The sequence below is a fragment of the Halichoeres trimaculatus genome, unplaced genomic scaffold (genome assembly GCF_033239565.1).
Source record: "Halichoeres trimaculatus isolate MK-OKI-2021-1 unplaced genomic scaffold, fHalTri1.1 fHalTri1_scaffold_13, whole genome shotgun sequence".
Lineage (NCBI taxonomy): Eukaryota > Metazoa > Chordata > Actinopteri > Labriformes > Labridae > Halichoeres > Halichoeres trimaculatus.
The window spans coordinates 34,862,171-34,885,998 of NW_027437191.1; the positions used below are offsets into that span (position 1 = coordinate 34,862,171).

Below are 23,828 nucleotides of genomic sequence, written 5' to 3' on the forward strand. Positions count from 1 at the left end.
ACGTGCAAAAAAATACACAACCTGCATCGTTTGATTAGAGGAGGGAAAATGGGAATATGCTGACGTCTGCAGAAAATTCATGCAAGAGTGAAAGCAGAGGTTTGAATGCACCAAAGTTAAAAGACATCACAGCGAGCTGCACGTCCTGTTTGCTGAGGATATGATGGAGACGTTTCTGCTTCTGCAGCAGAGTTAAGAGCAGAGAAAAGACTTCATCCTGTCAGCTTCTCCAGGGATTAGCTTCACTATTGTCTGCCTCCCTGTCCACACACACAGAAACATGCAGGAGCCATGTGCAAAAAACATTTTAACCTCACTTCCTGTGTCTGTTTCTTCCCCAAAAATGATCAAAGTGTGTATTTTTTATGTCATGTTCTGCAGAGTTAAACACGTCACCTGAAGGAAGGGGAAACTGAAGCTTTGAAAGCACCTGAAGCTTCGTTATGATCAGTTAATTTGGCTGTGAGAGTGTCAGGAGGACTCTGGTCCTGCAGACTGTGACTCTGCATATTTCAGGCAGTTTCGTCCTTGTCACACACACACACACACACGTCAACACGCCGCACAAACCGCACACAGACTCCCAGGGTCTGAATCAGAAAGCAAACCCTGCCTGTGAAGTGTTTCTGCAGCAGCAGTAAGTCTCTCTATCTCCTGCTGTTTCTGCTGAGTCATGCCAAGCACCGGGTCACCTCCAGGAGCGCTGGAGGTGGAGCAGTGTGTGTGTGTGTGTGTGTGTGTGTGTGTGTGAGTAAGCACTTTAAGCCTACCTTGCAGCTTCTGCATCACGTTGGCGATGTCCCGAGCGCTGTGTCCGTAGTGCCTGGGTGATGCCATGCCGCCGTCCTGAGGTCAGTAAAGTCACGTCCTGACTCCTGCGTGTCAGCCTGGCGGCGCCGTCATTCCGTGGTCAGCTGATCAGATCGGCCTCACTCTGACTGCGGTCCATCCGCTCTGAGGCGCTTCATGTGTGTGCTCCTCTTCTTAAGTCATCCCTGTTGCAGCAGCAGGCTGCAATCCTCACACTCTGAGAGGCTCCTCCCCCGATGATGATGATGATGATGATGATGATGTAAGAGCATACTGTATGTGGAGAGTCTGTGTGTGTGTGTGTGTGTATGCTCGCAGCGCCTCAGCCTCTCACTCTGCAGACCTGATATCTTCCTGGTCTGCGTGCACTGCCACCTGCTGTCCAATCAGAGGCAGAGGCTCTTCTGTCTCACTCAGACGGAGGGACCAATGGGAAGACACGTCTCTTCCTGCACCACCTGGTCCCACTGTAAGAGATAGGTGTGTGTGAGTGAGTGTGTCAGCAGGTGAGAAAGTGAAAGAGAGGAGGAGACAGAGAGGAGGAGATCAGGATCGGCTGAAGCACATTTCTCTCACTGTATATTAAAAGAAGAGAAATCCACTTCCTGTTTTAAAATGATGTAATAACACAAATTAATGTTAATGTCAGAACGTCAGCTGTCAATCATCGTTAAACGTGACGTAAAACCTCATTTTTAACCTTGTATAACTACTGAAAACAAAACTTTTCAGAAAAAAAGGGGATTTGGATACAGACAGCCAAATGATACCTTCAAATCACCACAACAATCAGACGTGAGAAACATTTCTACCAGGTGGATTAATTTTTAAAGTTTGACCACAGCCCATCTGGAATGACTGGGGAGATGGATTTTTAAACCTATACTGCAGCCAGCCACCAGGGGGAGCAGTTTTTGTGGAGATCTCACTTTAAGCTGAGCAAGATGACGTCCATTTTTTTTTAAGTCTATGAGCTAACCATTCTCAGTCTGCCATGTTTTTAACTTCCAGTTTGACCTGGTTTATCGAAAGTGTTGTTGTTTAGGTTGACTGGGTTTTTTTGACTGTTAGTCTGTAAACTTTTTACCTTCTGGTAACTCAAAGCCCAACATGAGACAAGAGTTGGAAACAAGCGTGTGCTGTAAACTCTCTGTGCAGCATGTCCGATCCATGCTTTGTTATGAAACTATGTGAAACTGCATCTTCCTGATTGAATATATAAATTCAAAATCAAAGCTTGAAGGTCTTCACTAAATGCTCACAAAACCAATACAAATCAAAACAACAAAAAAATAATGATGTGGGGAAAAAAGGACAAACTCTGATGGCTACTTTGTTAGGGTGAGAGCAAAAATAAAATATCAGGATTGTTTGTTTGAAAATATCAAAATCGGGATTCTTTGTAAAAAAAAAAATCTTTCGTTTTCAAACTCAAATTCTTCTTTTCAGTCTTTGTTTATAAACAGGATTGGAAAAAATATACCACTTTTCTCCAGCAGAGGGCGAATTGTTTCTCTCTGACTCACATGATGTTAATTTTATGGGAAAATATGGCTCCTAATAGTCTGTAGATATTATCATCATCATTTAATTTTTTAACATGGACTGGTGTAAAAAAGAAAACTAAGAATTGTATATATCGAAGAATCGCAATTTAAATTGAATTGGCACCCTAAAAATTGTAATAGAATTGAATGTCGAGAATAGCATATTAGCATATCATCCCAGCCCCACTACTTAGGACAGTCAACAGAAAACAAAGCTATCACCATCAAAACGTCACAGGAGCTAGGCGTGTTATAATTAATGACTGGAGCTGCTGAAAGGAGCTGAGTGTCAGACGAGACGAATCACCGCAAAAAAATAAATAAATCAAACCCTGGTTGTTTTGCTCTCCACAGCAAATATTCATAGTTTTTACTATCTTAGTCTGGAGGAAAGCACCAGGTGAGATTTCGTTGCCGTAAAACATTTGGTTGGACTCATTTGAGACAAAATCAGCAAAAATGGGAGAGATATTGCTTTGGCCACAGGGGGCGCCAAAATCAACACATACAGAGAGTTTCTCACAGAAACTTTAGTCTTAGCTTTAGTCTCACAATTATAACTAGACTGGAAACAGTTTTTTACTTGTGACGTTTCAGTGTGCCTTCTGACAGAAAAAAAGATAAATAAATAAAACCACGTTCACTATAAACGTTGATAATAACTACCTGAAGAGCTCAGGTGAGAAACTGAGAGCGAAAATGAGTTTAAATATAAACAGGCGACAGGAAGAGAAAAAAGGGAACAGTCAAAATAAAAGCATTGATAATAAAATTTGATATTCAACTGTTTTATAAACACAATGTAGCAAGATAAGCTAAACATCTGTTCATCTTTGTGATTCATATCAAATCATGACTTCAGAGCAACGTCCAATCCAACACATCCACATGATGAGCTCAGTTAAAGACATAAATTATTGTTTTTTAATAAAATGTAGAAAAACTGGGACAGAGAGGTTGAATTTTATTATTTTTGACCCTGTTTTTTTCTCACTCTGCTCACTGTTGTCTATAACTCACAGATTACTGAGCATGTCCAGGATTTATCCCATGACATCATCTTTCCAGCGAGCTTCACAGAGCGCCGTCATGATGTCATCCTGCTTTAGCGTGCTGGGATTAAGGGAGATTTGTTTGGGTTTACAAACCAAAACCCTGAGCGTCTCTTCAGGAGAGAGTTTTTCTGTTGCTTTAAAAAATGAAATGAAAGGAAACCTGACTGGAAACCTTCAGGCTGCTCGAGCAGTCAGCGGTGAGTAAACCATGAATCAGAAAACAGCCAAATAAAACTGCTCCCCACAGCTGTTAATACACACACACACACACACACACACACACACACACTCCTGAACGGATCAATGGCCCTCCTTGAAGGAGCAGGAGGAGGTGTGACGACCCACGAGGCTCTGAGCACTTATCGCGATGTGTAATCCCATTACTCCGCTCCTTTCATCATCATCTCAGGAGAGCTCTTAGAGGAGCTGAAAGGGGAGCTGGACTGGTCTGGACTGGTCTGGACTGGGCTGGTCACAGCTTCGTTCAATAAAGTCAGGGACAGACAAGTGGGCACAGAAATAAAAAAGCTAAGAAATTATCATTGATCACCAACCTCAGCTCTGTTAGGGTGAAGAAACAACTTTAGATAAGATGACGAGCGTTTTCCATTCAGTCTGACACGATGAGTAAGAGATGAGGAGGGAGGAGGTTTTAAATCCTTTGTTAGATTTTCCTTTTTCTCATTAAATAATAAAATAAATATGAAATAATAATAATAATAATAATAATATAATAATTATTATTATATTATTATTATTATCAATAACAATAATAATTTTTTATTAATTTATTTTCATTTATTTTAATTTCTTTCTATAAATAATCTTCATTTTTTGTACATTTTTGTATATTTTCTGTCTTAACTTTTTAACTTTACTTTTATATGAAAAAAATAACAAAAATAATAATAACAATAATGGTTATTATTATCATAAATAATAATTTGTTTTTATTAATTCATTTTTAATTATTTTATTTTTATTAATTTTATTTTTTTTCTATAAATAATCTTCAATTTTTGTAATTTTTTTCATATTTTCTCTTAACTTTTTAACTTAACTTTTATACAATAATAATAATAGTAATAATAATAATAATAATTGTATTATAATAATAATAATTATTTTTAATTTTGTTTTGACCGATTCATTTTTTATTATTATTATTATTATTTTCTATAAATAATCTTCAATTTTTTTTATATTTTTGTAAATTTTCTCTCTTAACTTTTTTCATAGCACTCAAAGCATCCAAATCCTCACTCTGCTCTAATTAATGAGCATATGAACTCTCTGGTTCTGTAATCCTCGGTCAGAATACGTGACTGGATTTCACTCCTCTCGTTACGCTGAGGGATTTAGCTGGATTGGCTCCTCCACTGCAGCAGAGACGGACTGCTGAGTCCTGCATTTCCTTCATACCCGGCTCGGCTCGGGGTGACCTCTATCGTCGGGAGCCTGGCAGCACCAAACGCATTCAGCGAAAGAGACGGAGGGGTGGGGGGGAGCTGCTGCAGCAGAGGGGAGCACGCCGAGCAGACAAAGCACAGGGGTCAATGGGAAATCTTTCATAGTAACCAAAGACGTTTCCATGCACAGATCCACTTCCTTATCTCATCACGGACAGGCAGAGAGCTGCTGAGGCCGAGACAGGCCGGGTGGTAATCTGCCTCAGACCCAGTCAGCACTTTCCTCTATTAGAAATTTAGACCTGTACGTTAACATCTGCCAAACACTAAAACTCACCATTTTAACATACTGTAAACTGTCTACAGAGATCATTCAACACAGGTATCTAATTATAATAATAATAATAATAATAATAATAATAATAATAATAATAATAATATTAATAATAATAATATAATAAAAATAATAATACATTATACAAATTATTCTTACTAACATTATTTTAAATATCATTTATAACTACTTCTACTACTAATAATAATTAGAAAATTATGATAAACATTCTAAATAATAGTAATATAATAATAATAATTAGAAAATTATAATTATTGTTTTTATTATCATTATTATTTTTATTAACTTTTTTTATTATCATTAATTACTATTTCTACTACTAATTGTTAGTATAAAAAGTTATAATAGTAGTTCTAAACAAAACTAATAATAATTATTATAATGATAATAATAATAATAATAATAATAATAATAATAATTATTATTATTATTATTATTATTATTATAACAAAATAGTAATTTTTTTCTAATATTATTAGTTTTTAATATTAATAAAATTTGTATTATTATTAGTTTTATCATCATTTACAACTACTACTACTACTACTATTATTATTTTTATCATAAAAAGTTATAATAGTAGTGTCAAAAAGTATTAGTCATAATAATTATAATAAAAATTACAATAATAATAATACTTAAAATGATAATATATTTATTACAATCATGATAATAAGAATAATAATTATAACAATAATTTAATTTTACTAATTATGACTAAAATGTTTATATATAATAAGAGTCAGAAGTTACTGCACATTGTGTTTCACAAAGCTGCACACAGCATGATGTGACCTTTTTTATAATTTTGTAGTTTTTAATGAATATTTTGTGAGAGGAGGGGCAGATATAAAAAGATTTTTTCTTCTTTCTTTTTCATTTTTATTCACGATTGTGATTTATATTTTAATGTGTTGATTTATTTTTTTAAATGGAAAGAAATAAAGTCAAACTAAACTAAATTTAACTAAACTAATGTTATTCTTTAGAGGAATGTGGGTTTTTAGCTCAAAATGTTCAGCAGATACTGTGATAACATGCATGCAACCAAGGCCTTCCTTCCCACAAACACTTTTCCTGACCAAGCAACAGGAAGATCCAGTGAAAAACGAAGTGAAACTGAAGTCTTGAATGCTGCCATCAATGGACACAGGCCCTTAGAGTGTCATGTTAGGTGGGGAAATTAGCTCGTTATGTTTAAGGTGCTAAGTTTCCATCATTTCTGTGATAGGGGGGACACTAACAGATAAACCGTAAAGAACAGGCCGGTCTGCTGATTTTAAACACAGGCTGGGAGAAGGTCTGCTCTCATGTTGGGAAGTTGGAGTATGACTCCATCTAGTGGACGGAGAGGGAATAAAACAGACGTGTGGCTGTCCCTGTGGTTTTAGTTTTTAACCCTAAATAATTCAGCTTTTCATCCCCAGCTCGCTCTTCTTTCTGAAACACCCTGACGTTATTACTGAGCGCTCACAGTAACACACCGCCCAGAGTTTCTCCCACACAGCGATAACCTCAGACCACGAGGCTTCAGCGTTTCCTCCTTCACCTCTGAACTGACTGGCCCAGTACGCTCTAACGGCTCCATAACACAATAACCACACACCGTGGTATTAAGTGTTTGCTGGTTATTGTAGACGTGTTTCACAGCCGGGCCCACAATCAGGGGAAGTTCAGGCTTTGTTGGAGCGACCCCGTCAGGCTCTATTTTCTGCCTCTGAGGAGGTTTGAGTTTGATAAGATCTCAGTGAAATAAACTCAGGAAGTTTCAGCTTTAATAAGAATCTACTTTATTTCACCAGGCTGCCTGGATCAATGCTGAGGTTAATTTTAGGTGTTAGGGTGGAGTAAACCATCCACCCACAGCTGACGGGGCTAACGGGCTGGTCCACATTAGGAGCGAACCAACAGGTCGACCAGCGTCCTTCCTCTGACTGAGCTGATGACCCTGCAGGTTTGGATGGAGCGGATTAAAACTGTGCTGACAGAGGAACATGAGGAACACGGAGAGTTCACTCAGATCTTCAGTATCCTGGTTTTTAAGTGTGGAAACAGTTAGACTGAAGGCTGCCACGGCACCGTGTGGTCAAACTCCACCCACAGTTCATCTCTCGACAGGAGAAACAGCCTCTGTGGCCTTTACTGCTCGTTGAGCCAGACGCTTAATGTTGATCAGGTGGAAATGCCCCACAGCTTCTTCCTGTATGCTGCATGGTTATAATAGTTTTGGATTTGTCATTATATTTTAGTTTTAGCTAGTTTTAGAGCGGGCATTCTAGTTTTTACTTAGTTTTGATTTTTGCAACAAGGTTTAGTTTTAGTTTAGTTTTAGTTTAGTTTTAGTTTAGTTTTAGTTTTTCATACCTTATTAACCAGGTGCAGGATTAAAAAAGTTCAGAGTAAATATTTTGTCATCCTGTTTATTTTCCAGTTCAACAGAGAGCTCACTGCTCAGTCAATGCTGATACTGAACTGTTGGCTGCTGCCTTAAACACAAGAAAATAATATAAATTAATATAAAAAATATATACATAAAATATATAAAAAATATGTTAACATAAATTTAATAAAAATAATGTAAACATAAATTATATAAAAATATCAACCTAAATTAAATAAAAATAATATAAACATAAATTATATAAAAATAATAAAAACATAAATAAAATAAAACAATATAATATGAGCTTCAATAATTAGAAACTTGGACTCTGTAACATTAAAGTCAGACTCAGATGAAATTAAACTGTTACAGATGCTCTGATTTATTGCTCCTCTACGTTTGGTCTGAGCACAGAGCACAGCCAGTCAGTGCAGTAAACAAGCACGTCCCAGTATGTTGCTGTGATGGTGCCGTACGGCGCTGACAACTGCTGAAAACTGTCGTCAAAAACATTGGTTAGGAAAAAATTGTCAAAAACGATAACTAAGAACATTTTGTCTATAATTTTGTTTGGTTTCAGTTAGTTTGTGAACACAAGATACAGTTTTAGTTTACTTATTGTTTTTGTTTTCTTTTCTAGTTTTTATTAGTTTGAGTTAACTGCAATGTATTTTAAATTGTAGTTTTCCTTTTTAGTTTTGTTTTAGTTAACTATTATAACCTTGGTGTATTGTGGTTAAAGAAAGTTTGGATGTGAGATCTTTTCTTTAAGTATCTAAAGAAGCTGGTCTTCTCTGGGATTCTTGATGACGTTGTTTCCTATTGAGACAAATTTGAAAGTGATGTTGAAGACAGCAGACGGACCGATAACTTGAATATTATAATTATCATTATTATTATTATTTTTCCCCTTTTTTGTTTCTTTTAATTGTTGTTCATTTCCTTTTTTCTCTTAATCAATTCCATCCATTATTAATTTACTTAGATATTCACTTGTACCAATTCTATAATATTTTAATATAATTTATTATTTGCATTGCTTCTATTCCTGTTATTACTCTAATTAGTATGTATCATATTGTTTGTATTTTGTCTAGGGATGGGAAACTTTCAATTATGAAATGATACGGTACCAATGCCTGGTACCTGGCAGTACGTATGGGTACTTAATGGTACCAGTTTTCAGTACTTTTATGGGTTTTTTTGTTAATAAATATTAAATAATTAAATAATTTAATAATTAAATATCAAAGTTTTTTTTTATTTAACATATTTATTTATCAATATATGGACTAGAAAAAAATAAAAAAAATAATATAACATGATTTTTTTGTTGGACAAAATCAAAATCTTTATCCAATTTTTTTTTTTTTTTTTATTCGAATTCTTCATTTCAGTCTTTGTTTATAAACCGGATTGCAAAAAAGTTTCCACTTTTCTCCAGCAGGGGGCAAAATGTTTATCTTTGACTTATGTGATGTGCATTTTATGGGAAAATCTGTCTCCTGATACGGTCTGTAGACGTTATCATCATTTAACTTTTTCACATGGTCTGGTGTTAAAGAAACAGAAAATTGCAAAATTTGTAAATATGGAAGAATCGCAATTTAAATCGAATCAGCACTCTAATAATTGTAACAGAATTGAATCTTGAAAATAGCATATCGTCCCAGCTCTGATATAAACCTGAAATGCTGTGTTCATGCCTAGTATGTGATGTGTTCAGGTACCGGATCATGGCACAGTTTGATTTAACGTGAATAAGTAAAACAGACAGAATTCTGTCAGTACCAATAAAATACCTTATTCAGCGCCATCTCTGATTTTTTCTGCGTGTTTTGTTGTTTCTATGTAACAAAAAGTCAATAAAAAGTTTTGGAAAAACAAAAAAGGATAAAAAAAAACTAAAGTAATAAAATTTAAGAGCATGACACAGTAACTGCAGACCGACTGGCAGACACGGTGGAAAGACTGAGCTGACCAGAAAAAGCAGCTGGAAGCAAAGCAGCTGAAAATATTCACCAGACTGAGCATTTTTCAGCCTCAGAGTGTCATGGTGATATGATGATATGATGATATGATGTTATGATGTTATGATGATATGATGATATGATGTTATGATTACCCCATTAACCACAGCAGAGCACTGGTTTCAGACTGGGACTCTGAGCTGCTGGGGAAACTTTAATGGGAGAGCTGGTCTCTGTGGTGGAGGGAAACTGAAGAGGGATTGAAGTATTTATCGTTTGTGAAAGGAAGAAAAACATCGGAGGGTGAGTGCGGTGGACTTTCCTCTGGAAGGAGCTGAAGTGCTAAGTCTTTCTGCGCCGCGGTGACAAACTTCACATTAATCAACCTGGAGGAAATGATGGGAGAGGAAGTGATTCCAGCAACACCCCGTCTCCCTCCTCCAGGATCTCTGTCCTGGATAGATAAGCTCCTCCTGTTGCTAATTTCAAGCAGAAAAGCAGGAAATGTGACAGTGAAGTTTTCCGCTTCCATAAACAAGACGAGTGCCAGAGCTCGCCACCAGCTCCCTGCACCGCCGGGCTGCGTTTCTCTGCGAGCAGCCACAGACGCACTGACGGAGAGGGCCAGAGGGGAGAAAGTGGGAGAAGAGGAAAGAGGGGAGGAAAGGAGGACAGGAAAAGCCATCAGAAGAAGGAGAGACGTGAGGAGCTGACAGGAGGAGAGGGGAGGAGAGTCACTGATAAACTATCAGTCCGTCTTCTTCTTCTTCTTCTTCTGTAAAGAGGCAGACATGGCTGAGAACAACACAAACCTCTTCCTGGAAATACTTCAGTCTTTTGATGCTGGTGAGTTTTTGATTTCTGCTCTTTTTCATGTGGTTTCTCTGACTGGCTCCAGTTTTCTCCCAGGAATCCAGCTTTAATCCTCCCGCTGCAGACACGGTACGTGGTCCTACATCCTGTCTGAAGATCTCTTCATCCAACAACTGGAATATTTGAAGATATCTCTGCTTATTTCTTCACATCCCTCCCTTTAAATCCACTCTAAAACTCACAGACATGTTTACTGAGCCTAAGTTTCTCTGAATGTCATTTCCAGATGGCTGTGACCCGTGTCTTCTTTCCCTTTTTCCAGCAGTTAGAGCAAACAGCAGTGGAAATAATGGGCTGGTAGCAGAGTGGTCGTTTTAATGCTGAGCCGTATTGAAAGGAAATTGATTTGTTTTCCCTGGCAGACGTCCAGCAGTTTTTGTCTCTCCTCTCGTGCTCGCTGCTGTTGGCGCAGGCTCCTCAGAGGCAAAAAAAGCAACGAGCAAGAAGTCATTGCTTTTTTTTTCAGGGGGAATTATCAGTTTGTTGTCCCCTAAAAAAAAATCTCTGGGGTAAAAACAAAATAAGGAAAGCCTGTTATTATTTTGTCATCGGGCTCCGTCTTGGAGGAAGCTGCTGGCAGTCCTCTGTTCGTCATAAACAGATGGTTTTTGTCGTCTTGCTTCAGGCGTTTATTCTAATTAGAGTTCCCTTCGTTCCCAGGAGACGGAGAAAGGCGAAAAGTTACTGAGGATAAAGTTAAGATGTACTGTGTTTGCAAAACTACACTGCAAAAACTGAAATCTTATCAAGTGTTTGTGTCTTATTTTCAGTGGAAAATGTCTTTTTAGACTCAATCTGAGCCACATTCACCTGAGCAGTCCAAAGAAACGTCTTTTTTCAGGTTATTTAAAGAGAAAAATGAGATCTGAATTGCTTAAAACAAGCAAAAAAAAATCTGCCAGTTGTGTCATTATTCAAGCAAATTTTAGAGCAAATTTCTCTGTGAGGTGAATGTGGCACAGATCAAGTATAATAAGACAATTTTTACTAAAAATAAGACAAAAATACTTGATCACACTTCATTTTTTGCAGTGCACACAGAAAACTGACACTTAAGCGAACACTGCAAAAATCTGAAATCTGAAATCACTGTTTTTGTCTTATTTTTGTTTGTTTGTTTGCAAACTTTTGAGCAGATTTTTCTTCTTCTATTGGCAGATTTTTTTAAACTTGTTACAGCACTTTAGACCTCATTTTGCTTTAATAACTTGTGTAAACATTTTTCTAGACTGGTCCAGTGAATGTGGCTCAGATTAAGTATGATAAAGCATTTTTTTTCTGAAAAAAAAACACATAATAAGCTGCCAGATTTTTTAAGAAAAAAAATTTTTTTTTCATTCTTGATATGAGCTGAATTCAACTGAGCAGTCCAGACACATTTCTTATTTCAGGTTATTTAAAGACAAAATGAGCTCTGAATTGGTTGAAACAAATAAAAGAAACCTGCTTTTGGGGTTAAAAACAGTTTCAAGTTTCAAGTTTCTTAAAGTTTGGATAATGTCTTAACAAAGGAAACATTTCTCTTGCCACAAAAGCAGATTTTTTAAATTTGTTTCAAGCAATTTGACCTCATTTTTCTCTTTAAATAACTGGAAATAAGAAATGTGTCTGGACTGGTCCAGTCAATCTGCTCATATTAAGTCTAAAAAGACATTTTTTTTCTAAAAATTTAACAAAAAACCTTAATAAGATGTTCGTTTTTTGCAGCTTTTTCTTAAGTGTTAGTTTTCTGCCTGCACCGACCAAAAAAATTGCAAATGGACCCAGAGAAAATTTTCTCTATTTTTTTCTTGAAGCTAGAATAATGTCTAAATACAAGAAACTTTAGTCTTTCTCTGTTGGCAGATATTATCAGGTGCCACAGGAGCCACATTCACCTGAGCAGTCCAGAAAAATGTCTGATTTAAAGTCATTTAAAAGACAAAATGAGCTCTGAATTGTTGTAACAAGAAAAAAAAATCTGCCAATGGGGTTTAAAAAAAATTGCCTGGCATGTTTCTTTAGTTAGAAAAATGTTTTAATATAAGAAACTTTTTTTCTTCGCCCAATCGCAGATTTCTTTTCCTTGTTTTAAGTAATTCAGACCTCATGTTTCCCTTTAACTAACCTGAAATAAGAAATGTGTCTGGGCTGCTCAGGTAAATACAGCTCATATCAAGTCTGAAAGAACTTTTTTTTCTAGGAATAAGTCAAAAACATTGATAAGATTTCAGTTTTTTGCAGCGATTGCTTAAGTGTCAGCTTCCTGGGTGCACTGCAAAAAAAATGAAAAACTGATCAAGTATTTTGTCTTATTTTTAGAAAATAATTGTCTCATTATACTTGGTGTGAGCCACGTTCACCTGACAGAGAAGAGAAATTTGCTTGAAACAAGAATAACGTCATAAATTGATTTTTTTTATTGTTACAATAATTCAGACCTCATTTTTGTTTTTGAATAACTTGACTTTCAGACATGTTTCTGGACTGCTCAGGAGAATGTGGCTCATATTGAGTCTAAAAAGACATTTTCCACTGAAAATCAGACAAAAGCACTTCATAAGATTTCAGTGTTTTGCAGTGTAATATTAAACTTTTGCCTCCCATAGTGCTACTTGTAGACAACATTTACTTATACTGTGAAAAACTGAAATTTTATCAAGTGCCACATGAGCCACATTCACCAAATCAGTCTAGAAAAATGTCTTGATTCAAGTTTTTTAAAGTGAAAAATGAGGTCTTACTTTCTGTAACAAGTAAAAAAAAAAAATCTGCCAATGGGATTAAAAACAAATTGCCCGTCAAGTTCCTCAAAGTTGGAAAAATGTCTTAATATAAGAAACTTTCTCTTATTTGTTTTAAGCAATTCAGAGCTAATTTTTCTCTTTAAATAACCTGGAATAAGAAATGTGTCTGGACTGCTCAGGTGAATGTGGCTCATATTAAGTCATATTAAGTGAAAGGTGTAAAGGTATAAACCCAGTGAAATGATTGAATTGACCCTTCTGTGTTTCCGTCCCCTCAGTCCCTCTCATCATAGCCTTCTGTGTGTCCATGGCGGTTGGACTGGTCTTGGGGGCCCTGGTTTACGTGGTCTTGACCTGGATGTCCAGACGCAGAGCGGGCTCTGCCAGCATCACCCGCCGCCCTCCTCGCCAATCTCGCCAGTCTCCCCGCAACCGCCCCGGCTTCAACCGCAACAGCAGCTACGACCGACGCAGCAACAACAGTTTGGTCAGCGCCGCTTTCAGCTTCCATCGCCAGACCTCCTCCCCGGACCACTTCGACCCACTGGGGCACAAATCCAGCTTCAGGGCCTCCACCTTCCACCCTCTCCTCCAGTGCAGCCAAATCGCCAGAGAGGCAGAGGAAGGCAGCCAGACCACGCTGCCACGCACGCCCACTCTGACCACGTCAGCTGGATCTGCCCAAACGCCGGCCCAGCAAGCCGCCACGCCAAACAGACCCGAGTCTTTCTGGGGGAACAACAGCCTGAGGGGCTCCAACGTCACACAGACCCCGCCTCCAGCTTACGAGAGCATCATCAGAGCCTACCAGGAAACCTGCACCTGACGGGACCGAGACAGACCGGCTGAATGGGTTCACAAAGATACGGACTACGTCTGATTAAGTCGAGCACAAAAAGCTGCAGGAGGTTTAACAAAGACACCAAGCTTCTGAAAAATACAAATTCAGCTCTGTCTTTTTGTTTCTTAATATATATATGTGGCGCTGACATAAGCATACCTGCCTCTCACCATTAAAACAGATGAAGTTATGTCTCTACACCCTCAGAAATGTGACAGTGTTTGTATGAATCACTCCTCTTTAAGAACAGTCTGTTTTTAGTGGTGACAGACACTTAGGCTTGCACAGAGTCTTTGTTGAACAGATACAAGAGAAATCCCAGAGAAAGCAGGAAAGACTTCAAACCTGCTCAGAAACTATGCAAAGACTGAGAGACTGTGTGTGTGTATTTTAAGGGAAGGAGAGCATCAATGCTTCCCTGCAATAAACCAAACTGTGCATGTGTTCCTGATAAATCTACAGCAGAGACAGCCTCAACTTAGTTTGATGTTTTAACTGCTGCCTCACATGTTTTTTTACAAGACTGTGGTGTGTGTGTGTGTGTGTGTGTGTGTGTGTGTGTGTGTGTGTGTGTGTGTGTGTGTGTGTATGTGTGTGAGACGTGTGTGTGTTTGCATGTACAGTGTGACAGAGCGACAGGACGAGCCAAAGTTGGGCATTTGTTGACTTGTTTTTGTGTTTTTATTTTTCAGTGTAATTCACTGAGATTTCACTCATAACTTAATGCAATAAAAGCAAGAATCAAAAACACAACAGGCTCTTTTTTTCACAGAAAATGTGTGTTTTTATGGTTTTAACTCCTGTAAATTGACTTTAAGTATAGTAGCATAAAGACTACTGTATCTTCTACAGCTTCTTACTGAGACTGATGCTCTATTTAATGCAACACAGACTACAAAGCTGGTGTCAGTTCAGTACTAAACTATACAAAATACCCATTCATGCACACTGTGGTTAATGAAAATGTTTGTTTTATGGAATAGCAGCAGTTTTGGAAATATTGGTAAGTTTCTAGTCTTACAGGTAATTAATTTTGGGAATTTTTTAGTTGAAGGATTGTGTTAAATATACAACAGCAGCTTCTAGACAAAAGTAGCAACCTCCTTTGATGTTGCTCCATTATTTATCACTTCTTTTTATCTTTCCTTTTATATTTTTTTGAGTGTTTTGTTTTCTGTCCCACTTTGCGTAAATCTGTTACCTCTGATTTTAAATGTCAAATATTTTCACACGCAAGCCTGTGCATATAGAATATAGGATATTTCTATCTTTATATATAATAATGATTATAACTATATGTATAGCACCTTTAAACACAGTAGTTTACAAAACGCTTAATAACAGAAATGTAAAAAAAAAAAATACAAGAATTAAATTATATAAAAGTGATTAATAAAGCCTAACCAAGGGGTTCAGCGTCAAAATGTATGGCAAATACATAAAAACCAAACGTCATTGACTGAAATAATAATGTTAAGTTTGGAGGAAATTATTTAAGTTAACTAGTAAAATCATGAAAAATATTAATGATGATAAATACAGGTATACGGAAGCGTATTGCATTCACTTGTAGAAAAAAAAAAAACAACTCAGGTTTTTCAGAGTAATTTATTCGTTTGTTTTTTGTGGTAATTACTTTTGTTTTTCTAATAATTTTTTATTGGTTTGTTTTTTGTTATAATTCATTCTGATTTTATGAGTATTTTTTTTGTTTTTCTAATTAATATTTTTTATTGGTTTGTTTTTTGTTATAATTCATTCTGATTTTATGAGTAATTTTTTTGTTTTTCTAATAAATAATTTTTATTGGTTTGTTTTTTGTTATAATTAATTCTGTTTTTATGAGTGTTTTTTTCCTGAAGTATCGAGCTACTTCGAAATCCCGCGAGAACCTCAACCTGCTGTTTTTCGTGCTATTTTTTTCCCTCCTGTTTTTAGGAGTAATTTTTCAGATAGGCTTACAACTATAATTTAAATTCGAGTAAAATAAATGATTTGAGAAATTCAGGTTAATAAAACCGTAAAATAAACGTCGTGACAAAAAACTAGAGATGGGGTAAAAAGGCAGTAAACGTACAAAATGTAAGTAAGTTTTTATCGTATACACACCTTAATCAGTTTGGACGCTGTTTGACGCCGTTTTGTTTTCGCCTCCTGTCTCGTCACGTTTGCTGACGTATTATTTGTGCGACGGCTCCGTGTTGTGTTTATGGACACCGGGCGCCGCAGAGTCAAATCAGGGAGAAGATCGTTACACTCCTCCAATAAACCGATTAATAAGGTAACACCAGCTTAAAACCTGAACCTTAAAGGCAGCTCACTTTACAGCTTCATGGCTAACATTAGTTAGCGGTTAGCTTCAGAGTGAGACGTTAGCTATGAGCTAAGTTTGTGTTAGCTTGCTGTTAACTTCGCTGGAGACGCTGAGGCAGCTTTACTTCACTGTTTACGTTCATGTCAGCGGTTTTTTCTCCGGTCAAAGGGTTTATTGGCGTTAAAAACACACCGAGGTGAAAGGTTAGTGTGGCAGGGAGGTGTAGCGAAAGTCACAGTTTGTAAAGTTAACTTTAGCTATGTTAGCCAGCAGTAGCTAAGTCAGATTATCGTGTTTTCGTGACTGAGTTATATTATTCACCTGATGGGACACTACATTTACTGTGAACAGTTGTTTTCATGTAGGAGGAGGATGTCTGTGGCTGCTCTGCGCTGGATCCGCTGTCGGAGGCTGAGCACAGCTGGGTCCTCTGGGCTGAAGAAGGTGCTTCAGTGGAAAGATATAAGTAAGTTGTCGACCTGAACAGCATCTTTACCCTTTATAAACTCTAAAACTGTGGATCTGTACGATCTGTGCTTTGGGGTGAGCAGCCTCCACTCTGTTCTGAAATAGCTTGCTCTTGTTTTTGCTTTGTCTTAGGAAAGGTTGCCAAAGTAACTGGAGCAGTTGTTATGGGGTAAGTAAAAAAATGCATTAAAGTTCAATTTCCTGCCCTCAGCTGCAGGGATCACTGCAGGTATCCTTATATTTACCACAGCTCATTGATTGTCTTCTACAGGGGATGTCTGTTTATCACGTATGAAGTGGTGGCTCTGGACAAGGCTGTGACCATCGACACCAGCGCTATTCTCCAGGAGAAGTACAAGTCGTACATTTACCTGAGAGCCACCCCCTCAGATGAGAAGGAGAACCTCGCTGCAGGTACTAAATGTTTTATACTCCACATTCATCTTCCATTTCTCTTTGCAAATTGCACATTTTTCTGACATCTATTCAATGCACTATTTTTAACTTAAATTGTGTATATTGTTTTTATTCTACTCTGTACAAAGTTTTTTTATTTAATATTATTATTATTATTATTTTTCTCTACTAGCTAAGCTCTATTTTCTTCTACTCTTTGTAATATTTAGCGTTTCTCATACGGTCTTTCTATTACCGTATTTTCCACACTATAAGGCGCACCTAAAAGCCTTCAGTTTTCTCAAAAGCCAACAGTGTGCCTTATAATCTGATGTGCCTTATATATGGATTAAGTAAGGCACTCCGCGGAGTAACACCACTCTGCTGCGCGCTGCGGTCTAACACACGCTTCAGAGTAGTTTAATCCACTTATACCATGGTCAAACAAACTGTAAACTTTAAAAGAAATAATGAATCATTGCTGTAAACTTGCTAAATGTGCTCGAATATAGGAACTATTCCCGGTTTGAGTCCACACTGATGCGTAAAACTCTCTTAGAATAGTATTTAGTCCAGCAGCTGACAAATTCAACTCAGCATCTCTTCCTTTCCACATTAAATATTCTCTTAAAATTGTAACAGCCCATTTTGTAACATTTTTTGTGTTCTCTTCATCTTTTTCATTTTCAATCTTGTTGAGCTCTACTGACTCTGATTCTGATACTGAGACATGAGTGGGAAATTATCATGTGTTAATTCTTAAACAGCTGATCAAACTGAAACAGTGAGGACGTTTTCAGTGAAGTAGTTTTGTCCTGCCTCCCAAAGCAGCAGGATGACAGCTGGGCAGATGCTGGGTGGTTTCATTCATTATGAGCTGTTCACATCCAGGTGCTCAGTGACATCTGCTGTTCTCACTTCCTGTCCCTCCTTCCTCTCCTCCAAACATCTTTCCTGCTTTGTCTGTTCACTGATCTCACTTCCACTGTTCAAGGTTCACTCCTTTAATGGGACTGATTCACCTCCCATCCGACGCTGACACCAGCTTATCCTATCACAGCCATCGTCATCGTGTTTTCACAAAAATTCATTTTTCTGTTTTGTGTTTTATGTTTGTTCTCAGGGCTCACACACAAAGCGCGGAGGGAGCTTCATAAAGCAGCACGGAGGTTTCTGGAAATGTCTTCACGGCTTCTGTTGCAGTCACTGGATGGTGAGGAAACAAAGCGTACCCCCTGGTTAGCGCTAGCTCCACTAAAACTCAGAGAGCAGAGATGTTGATGCTTGTGAAGCACAGAGACTGATTCTGAGAAAGCATCTGGGCAGAGATTTTCATGTGACGAGGAAACACCTGCTTTCTGCTTCACATCCTGTTTTGATCACCACACGGGGTTAAACTGTATTCAGTCCAGTGATGAGTTACACGTGTATGATTTGGGTAATAACTCACCTTTTTGTAAACCTAACATTTTAAAATGATAATAACACATCTGACCAACTCATTTTTTACTTTTAATCAAAAATAGCTGCCAGGTTGACGCCGCTCGGTCTGAAACCACCAGGTTTGTAACGTCTTAGCTTAGCTTTGACTGAGCGTGGTGCTGTAGACAGTAAGTGGTAGAGGTTAGCATAGCTGGGCAGCCGTGCCTTGTAGCATCTTTTGTCGACTTTATGTTGTGTCAAATTAATCAGGTGTGTCTTTCTTTGTTGAAGAACATTTCAGCCATGTGGACGCAGACCCTCATGAGGTGGCGTTATGGGTCTTACTGAAGAGGACGCAGTCGGCCAGTAAAGCCATCAGACTCCAGGCTGTGCAGGAGCTCGCTGACAACCACCACTGGCACGGTAAAAGAAAATAATCACAGGCGTATTTTTTCAAGTGTGATGAAGATGTGAATTTGAAGAGTGAGTTGGTATTTCTTCATAAATGTTGCTTATAATACAGACTACCAGTACCAGACTGCAGCCCAGGTCATCGACCAGAGGACAGCAGTGGGTCTGGCCCGGACTCCCCGGGTCGACCTTCGGTTCTTTCTGCGGTCGCCTTCACTTCCTGTCCCAGAGGATGTGAGTGTATCACCCTCAGATCACCTCCCCCTCTCTATCAGCTCATTTTACTTAAAGGGCATATTACAGGTTCAAATTTTTTTTGAGTTAACACTTAACGTGGTCTGATAAAAGCAGCAGATTAAGTCAATCTGTGAGTTTCTTTGATATTCATCAAAAAAGGCACAAATTTAGAGGAAGAAGTGGCTGTTTTCATTATATCTGTTTAAAACGCTCTTTTTTCAGCATCGCGTCATTTGACGTCACAAAAGGGACCCAGATTCCTTTACTCCGCTTTGAGATAATGTGAATAACAGGTTGTCATGAGTGAGATCAGGCATTTCAGGTCGTGTTCATTGTGTTTCTTCCTCAGTATTATTTAATTTGACCATCCATTAAGATGAATCAGAGGTGTTTGGATGGATGGATGCAGAAATATTAGCTTATCAGGACATTGAGTCCACTTTTTCAGACTCGGTGAGTTAGCTTTCGTGCTCTGATTCGTTTTTGTGCAGCTGACAGGACGAGACTTTATTTCTGCATCAGTCCCAAAAAAACGCAGTCGTTTGTGGTGCCTGTTTCTTGACAGGAAGATTGATGTGATGGAGTCTATTTTATAAAGTCAATGGATGGAGTTCAGGATGGGATAACGGAGCCGGGTGAGACTGACGCGGCTACTTTCCCGTCAGATAACGCCAGCTTCACCGGGAGCAGCAGCCTCTAGCCCGGCTCCCAGTGACAGACGTAAACAAGGATTTCCAGAAATTCAGCCCGAGTTTCAACCCGACGGAAACGTGAGCAGAGCAGTGTAGCTAAGTCTTGGTTTTCTGAATCTAGATCGGTGGATAGACCTCTCTGTCTTTCTCTCTATGGACTTTATCATGACGGCTCAAAGCATGTTGCTTTATGATCAGCTCTTACACTTACTACTTATTTTTGGAGTCAGTGAATCTGATTTCAAACTTTAAATACACCGATGTGAACACAGCGTTAGGCTACATATCACTAGCTAACAGCGCTAACTCACCAGGACACCTGCTCTGTTCTCCTCTGGTTCTCCTCACACCACACCTCCTCTGCTCTCCTATGGACGTTACTCCTCCTCATCCTGCCCTGTTCCTGCTCTCCATCTTAACAGGCTCATAATTATAACCCTGAGGACCATCATATGGATAAAAACACAGATGATCTTCCTCTTCATCAACAGCAGTGACAGTCTGATCCATGTTTGTTAAACTGAGGCAGAAGCAGAGGGACTCCCGACTGTGACGTCACCTTCAAATGCTGGTTTTTAATGCGGAGGCACAAAAACTCGTACTAAAACGTCTCCAGGAGACCCTGTGGTTTATTAATTTAGGAATTTCTTTCAGGATGTTGTGCTTAAGTTATTTTCCTATCAGTTTCTTAACAGTTGTCTTTAACCTGCAATATGCCCTTTCACTCATGAAGGAATAAACTCTAAGGAAGACGGGATATAAAATAATCTTTAGTGATGTTTGGTTTCCTCCCTCACAGGGTTTGTCAGCAGAGGATGGACTGAGGCAGCTCCTGGGGTCTCTGCCACAGTCTGATGTGGATAAATGTGTTCAGTATTTCACCTCCCTGGCCCTCAGAGAGAGCACCCAGTCCTTAGCAGCACAGCGGGTAAATAAGGCATCGACATGTTTTCCTATCAACAGTTACTTTATGCTCTGATTTGATAAGTTACCGTTTAAACCCTGACTTTTGTAAAGCTCTCTTTCTGCACTGCAGGGTGGGTTGTGGTGTTTTGGCGGTAACGGGCTGCCCTACGCCCAGAGCCTGACGTCTGTCCCCTCTGAAAAGGTGGAATCCTTCTGCCTACAGGCGCTGGTGCAGCACTCAAAGGTACAGATAGCAGCTGCTAACATCATTATCACAGATTTAAAGGAGTCAATTCAGCTCACCCATGAGGAAACGTCTGGTCTGCAGGTCCAGAGCCACTGTGACCACATAGTCGCCAACGGGGGTCTGCAGCTCCTCCAGAGGGTCTACCAGCTCCGCAGAGACTCCCTGAAGATCCAGAGGAACATCGTTCGTATCATAGGAAACTTGGCTCTCAATGAGAGCGTTCACCAGGCCATAGCTCAGTCAGGTGAGTCTGCAGCTCGTCGTCAGCTCCAGGAGCTTCACCTCCAAATAAATAAATGTCAAATTTTAATAAATGTCAGGATTCAGTTTATGATCGTTCCCACAACTATCAAACAACCATTACTCTGTAAATTTTTCTTTCTGATACCTTCAGGGTGGGTGTCTGTGCTGGCTGAGATGATGCAGTCTCCTCACGTCATGCAGGCGTCTCACGCAGCTCGCGCTCTGGCCAACCTGGACAGGGAGGCGGTGAAGGAGAAATACCCGGATGGTGTTTACATCCTCCACCCACAAACACGTGGCAAGTAGGAAAATAAACACTCCTCTTTTTATATCATGTTTCATCATAATAACTGACAAACAAACAAACAAACACTTACCGTACCTTTCACGTGTGTCTATTTCCAGCCAGCCAATCAAAGCAGACGTCCTCTTCATCCATGGGATTCTGGGAGCAGCGTTTAAGACGTGGAGGCAGAAGGACCGTGAGGCGTCAGAGGAGAAGGAGGGGGCGGAGGCAGAAAGCGAGGAGGATTACTCCGAGTGCTGGCCAAAGGTGCAGAAAGGTTTCACTTCCTTTTAGGGATTGTGGGGTGAGATGTTGATCAGTCGTTTGTGAAGTTATCAGCTGTGTCTTCTTTATTCCCAGTCATGGCTGGCTGCTGACTGTCCCAATCTGCGAGTGTTGTCGGTGGAGTACGACAGTCACCTCAGTGACTGGATGGCCCAGTGTCCTGCTGAGAATCAGAGGTACAGAGTCTGTCTCATGTAAACCACAGAGTACTGCAGACGTGTGTGTTTATTCTGAGACTTAAGGGATACGTTTTAATCGGCTTCACATCGTTATTGCTGCCCTGAAATGATAACATCCACTTTCTTTCTTTGTCTCTTCAGGACGTCTCTGGCCTACAGGAGTGCAGAGCTGCTGAAGAAGCTGAAGCAGGCAGGCGTTGGAGAGAGGCCTCTGGTCTGGGTGGCCCACAGCATGGGAGGTATTCAGTCACAGCTGTCCTGCCTGTAGCTGCTCCACCATGTGAGCACAGTGTGGAAAGTTAACTCCTGTGAGTTGTATCCGTCTCTGTCATGTTTTCATCAGGGCTGCTGGTGAAGAAGATGCTGCTGGACGCGGTGGAGGACCCAGACATGCACGCGCTGTTGAAGAACACCAAAGGCGTTTTGTTCTACAGCGTTCCTCACCACGGCACTTTCATGGCCGAGTACTCGGTCAACGTCAGATATCTCCTCTTTCCCTCCATAGAAGTCAGAGAGCTGTGCAAAGGTGAGCAAGCTGAGCTGGTATTCAGGTCCTGGGTGGTGTTTCTTACAGTTTTTAACATCTAATGATCCATGTGTTCAGACTCACCAGCTCTCAGAAACCTGAATGAGAACTTCCTGAACATGTCCAAAGAAAATGAAATCAAGGTGCTGAGCTTCGCAGAGACGCTGCCCACAAACATCGGTCCCATGATCAAGATACTGGTGGTACCCACACAGTCTGCAGGTACAGAAACTCACACTGGAAATAAGACATGCAGTGATTATGTCCCATATTAATAACTCTTTATATCTGCTCAGTTTTTCCTTCAGCTCTTACTTTGAGTCTTCTGGTTTCAGATCTGGGCATTGGGGAGCTCATCCAGGTGGACGTCGATCACCTCAACATCTGCAAACCAGAGAAGAAGGACTCATTTCTCTACAAGCGAAGCCTGCAGTTCATCCAGGAGGCGCTGGAGAGCTACATCAGCCACTGACTGACATAAACGACTTAACATGCACTCACAGGACCTGCTGTATACTTGAAATGGTGGAGAGCACTGTCACTCCTTTGACTCCAAACCAAACAGAAACATAACTGCCTCTCTGTGTTACACATCTGCATGAATGACTACTAATTATAACCGTATAATTAGGGTAATTAAATTTGTTTAATACACCCATTTGTTGTGATAAATAACAAGTGAGCTGAATTTAGGGATGATCTGAAGTGAGCAGAGATAACGGACATGTAATCTAGATTTTATTTTTCTGGCCTTTTTTAGCTTCATCTTGAAATAGCACGCTAACACACAGCACATAGTGTTTATACAGTGTTTTTACTTGAAGATGCACTGACATCTGTCTTACATGCTTCTCAGTATTTTAACCAGAGCAGTGGTTAAAGGTATTATTTTTTTATTTATGTATTTTATTAAAACACAGTGTGACAGCTATATGTCTGCCAGAACACATGTCTTTATCAAATGGACCTGTTTGAATTTATTCTGAAGCTGCTTTATTTATTTTTGGGTGCCCAATCGAACAACTGGACATTGATCTCCATGTGTTTGTTGTACAAATCGCTACTAGCAATGCCAAGATTGAATAAATGAATGAGGTGGAGGCTGCACTTATACTGGCGACTCACTTTATTACATTATTAATAGAGCCTCAGAAAAGCAATGCATGGCTCTTTATATCTGACTGTTGTTACGTATTTTATTCACTGTGTTTGACTGCTCTGCGGGAGAAATATACATAAATAATATT

At 39.1% G+C, this 23,828-nt stretch overlaps 3 protein-coding genes across 4 annotated transcripts in view; 2 read left to right on the forward strand and 1 right to left on the reverse strand.

The window, feature by feature from the left end:
- Nucleotides 1–1,077, reverse strand: part of syne1a (spectrin repeat containing, nuclear envelope 1a) — a 220,262-nt gene extending 219,185 nt beyond the window's left edge. Inside the window, exon 1 of the mRNA XM_074685622.1 lies at nucleotides 771–1,077. Within this exon, the coding sequence (XP_074541723.1) occupies nucleotides 771–837 (67 nt within the window). The 5' untranslated portion in view covers nucleotides 838–1,077. The remainder of the gene's footprint in view (nucleotides 1–770) is intronic.
- An 8,942-nt stretch (nucleotides 1,078–10,019) lies between these two features.
- On the forward strand, nucleotides 10,020–14,619 carry myct1a (myc target 1a). Its single transcript, XM_074685441.1, has 2 exons — nucleotides 10,020–10,375; nucleotides 13,407–14,619. The coding sequence occupies exons 1-2, from the start codon at nucleotides 10,321–10,323 to the stop codon at nucleotides 13,952–13,954; spliced, it is 603 nt and encodes a 200-aa protein (XP_074541542.1). The 5' UTR covers nucleotides 10,020–10,320; the 3' UTR covers nucleotides 13,955–14,619.
- Nucleotides 14,620–16,138: 1,519 nt separating this feature from the next.
- serac1 (serine active site containing 1) lies at nucleotides 16,139–23,694 on the forward strand. Of its 2 annotated transcripts, none has more exons than XM_074685776.1 (17): nucleotides 16,139–16,250; nucleotides 16,649–16,749; nucleotides 16,884–16,920; nucleotides 17,023–17,165; nucleotides 18,271–18,360; nucleotides 18,861–18,992; nucleotides 19,093–19,214; nucleotides 20,709–20,837; nucleotides 20,946–21,059; nucleotides 21,144–21,306; nucleotides 21,457–21,607; nucleotides 21,711–21,858; nucleotides 21,952–22,052; nucleotides 22,197–22,294; nucleotides 22,399–22,581; nucleotides 22,660–22,803; nucleotides 22,917–23,694. In XM_074685776.1, exons 2-17 carry the CDS (start codon nucleotides 16,656–16,658, stop codon nucleotides 23,051–23,053), a joined length of 1,986 nt encoding a protein of 661 aa, XP_074541877.1. In that variant the 5' UTR covers nucleotides 16,139–16,250; nucleotides 16,649–16,655; the 3' UTR covers nucleotides 23,054–23,694. The 2 variants fall into 2 exon arrangements, with proteins under 2 accessions (XP_074541877.1, XP_074541876.1); XM_074685775.1 differs by having other exon boundaries at nucleotides 16,152–16,250; nucleotides 16,635–16,749.
- The last annotated feature ends 134 nt before the right edge of the window (nucleotides 23,695–23,828 follow it).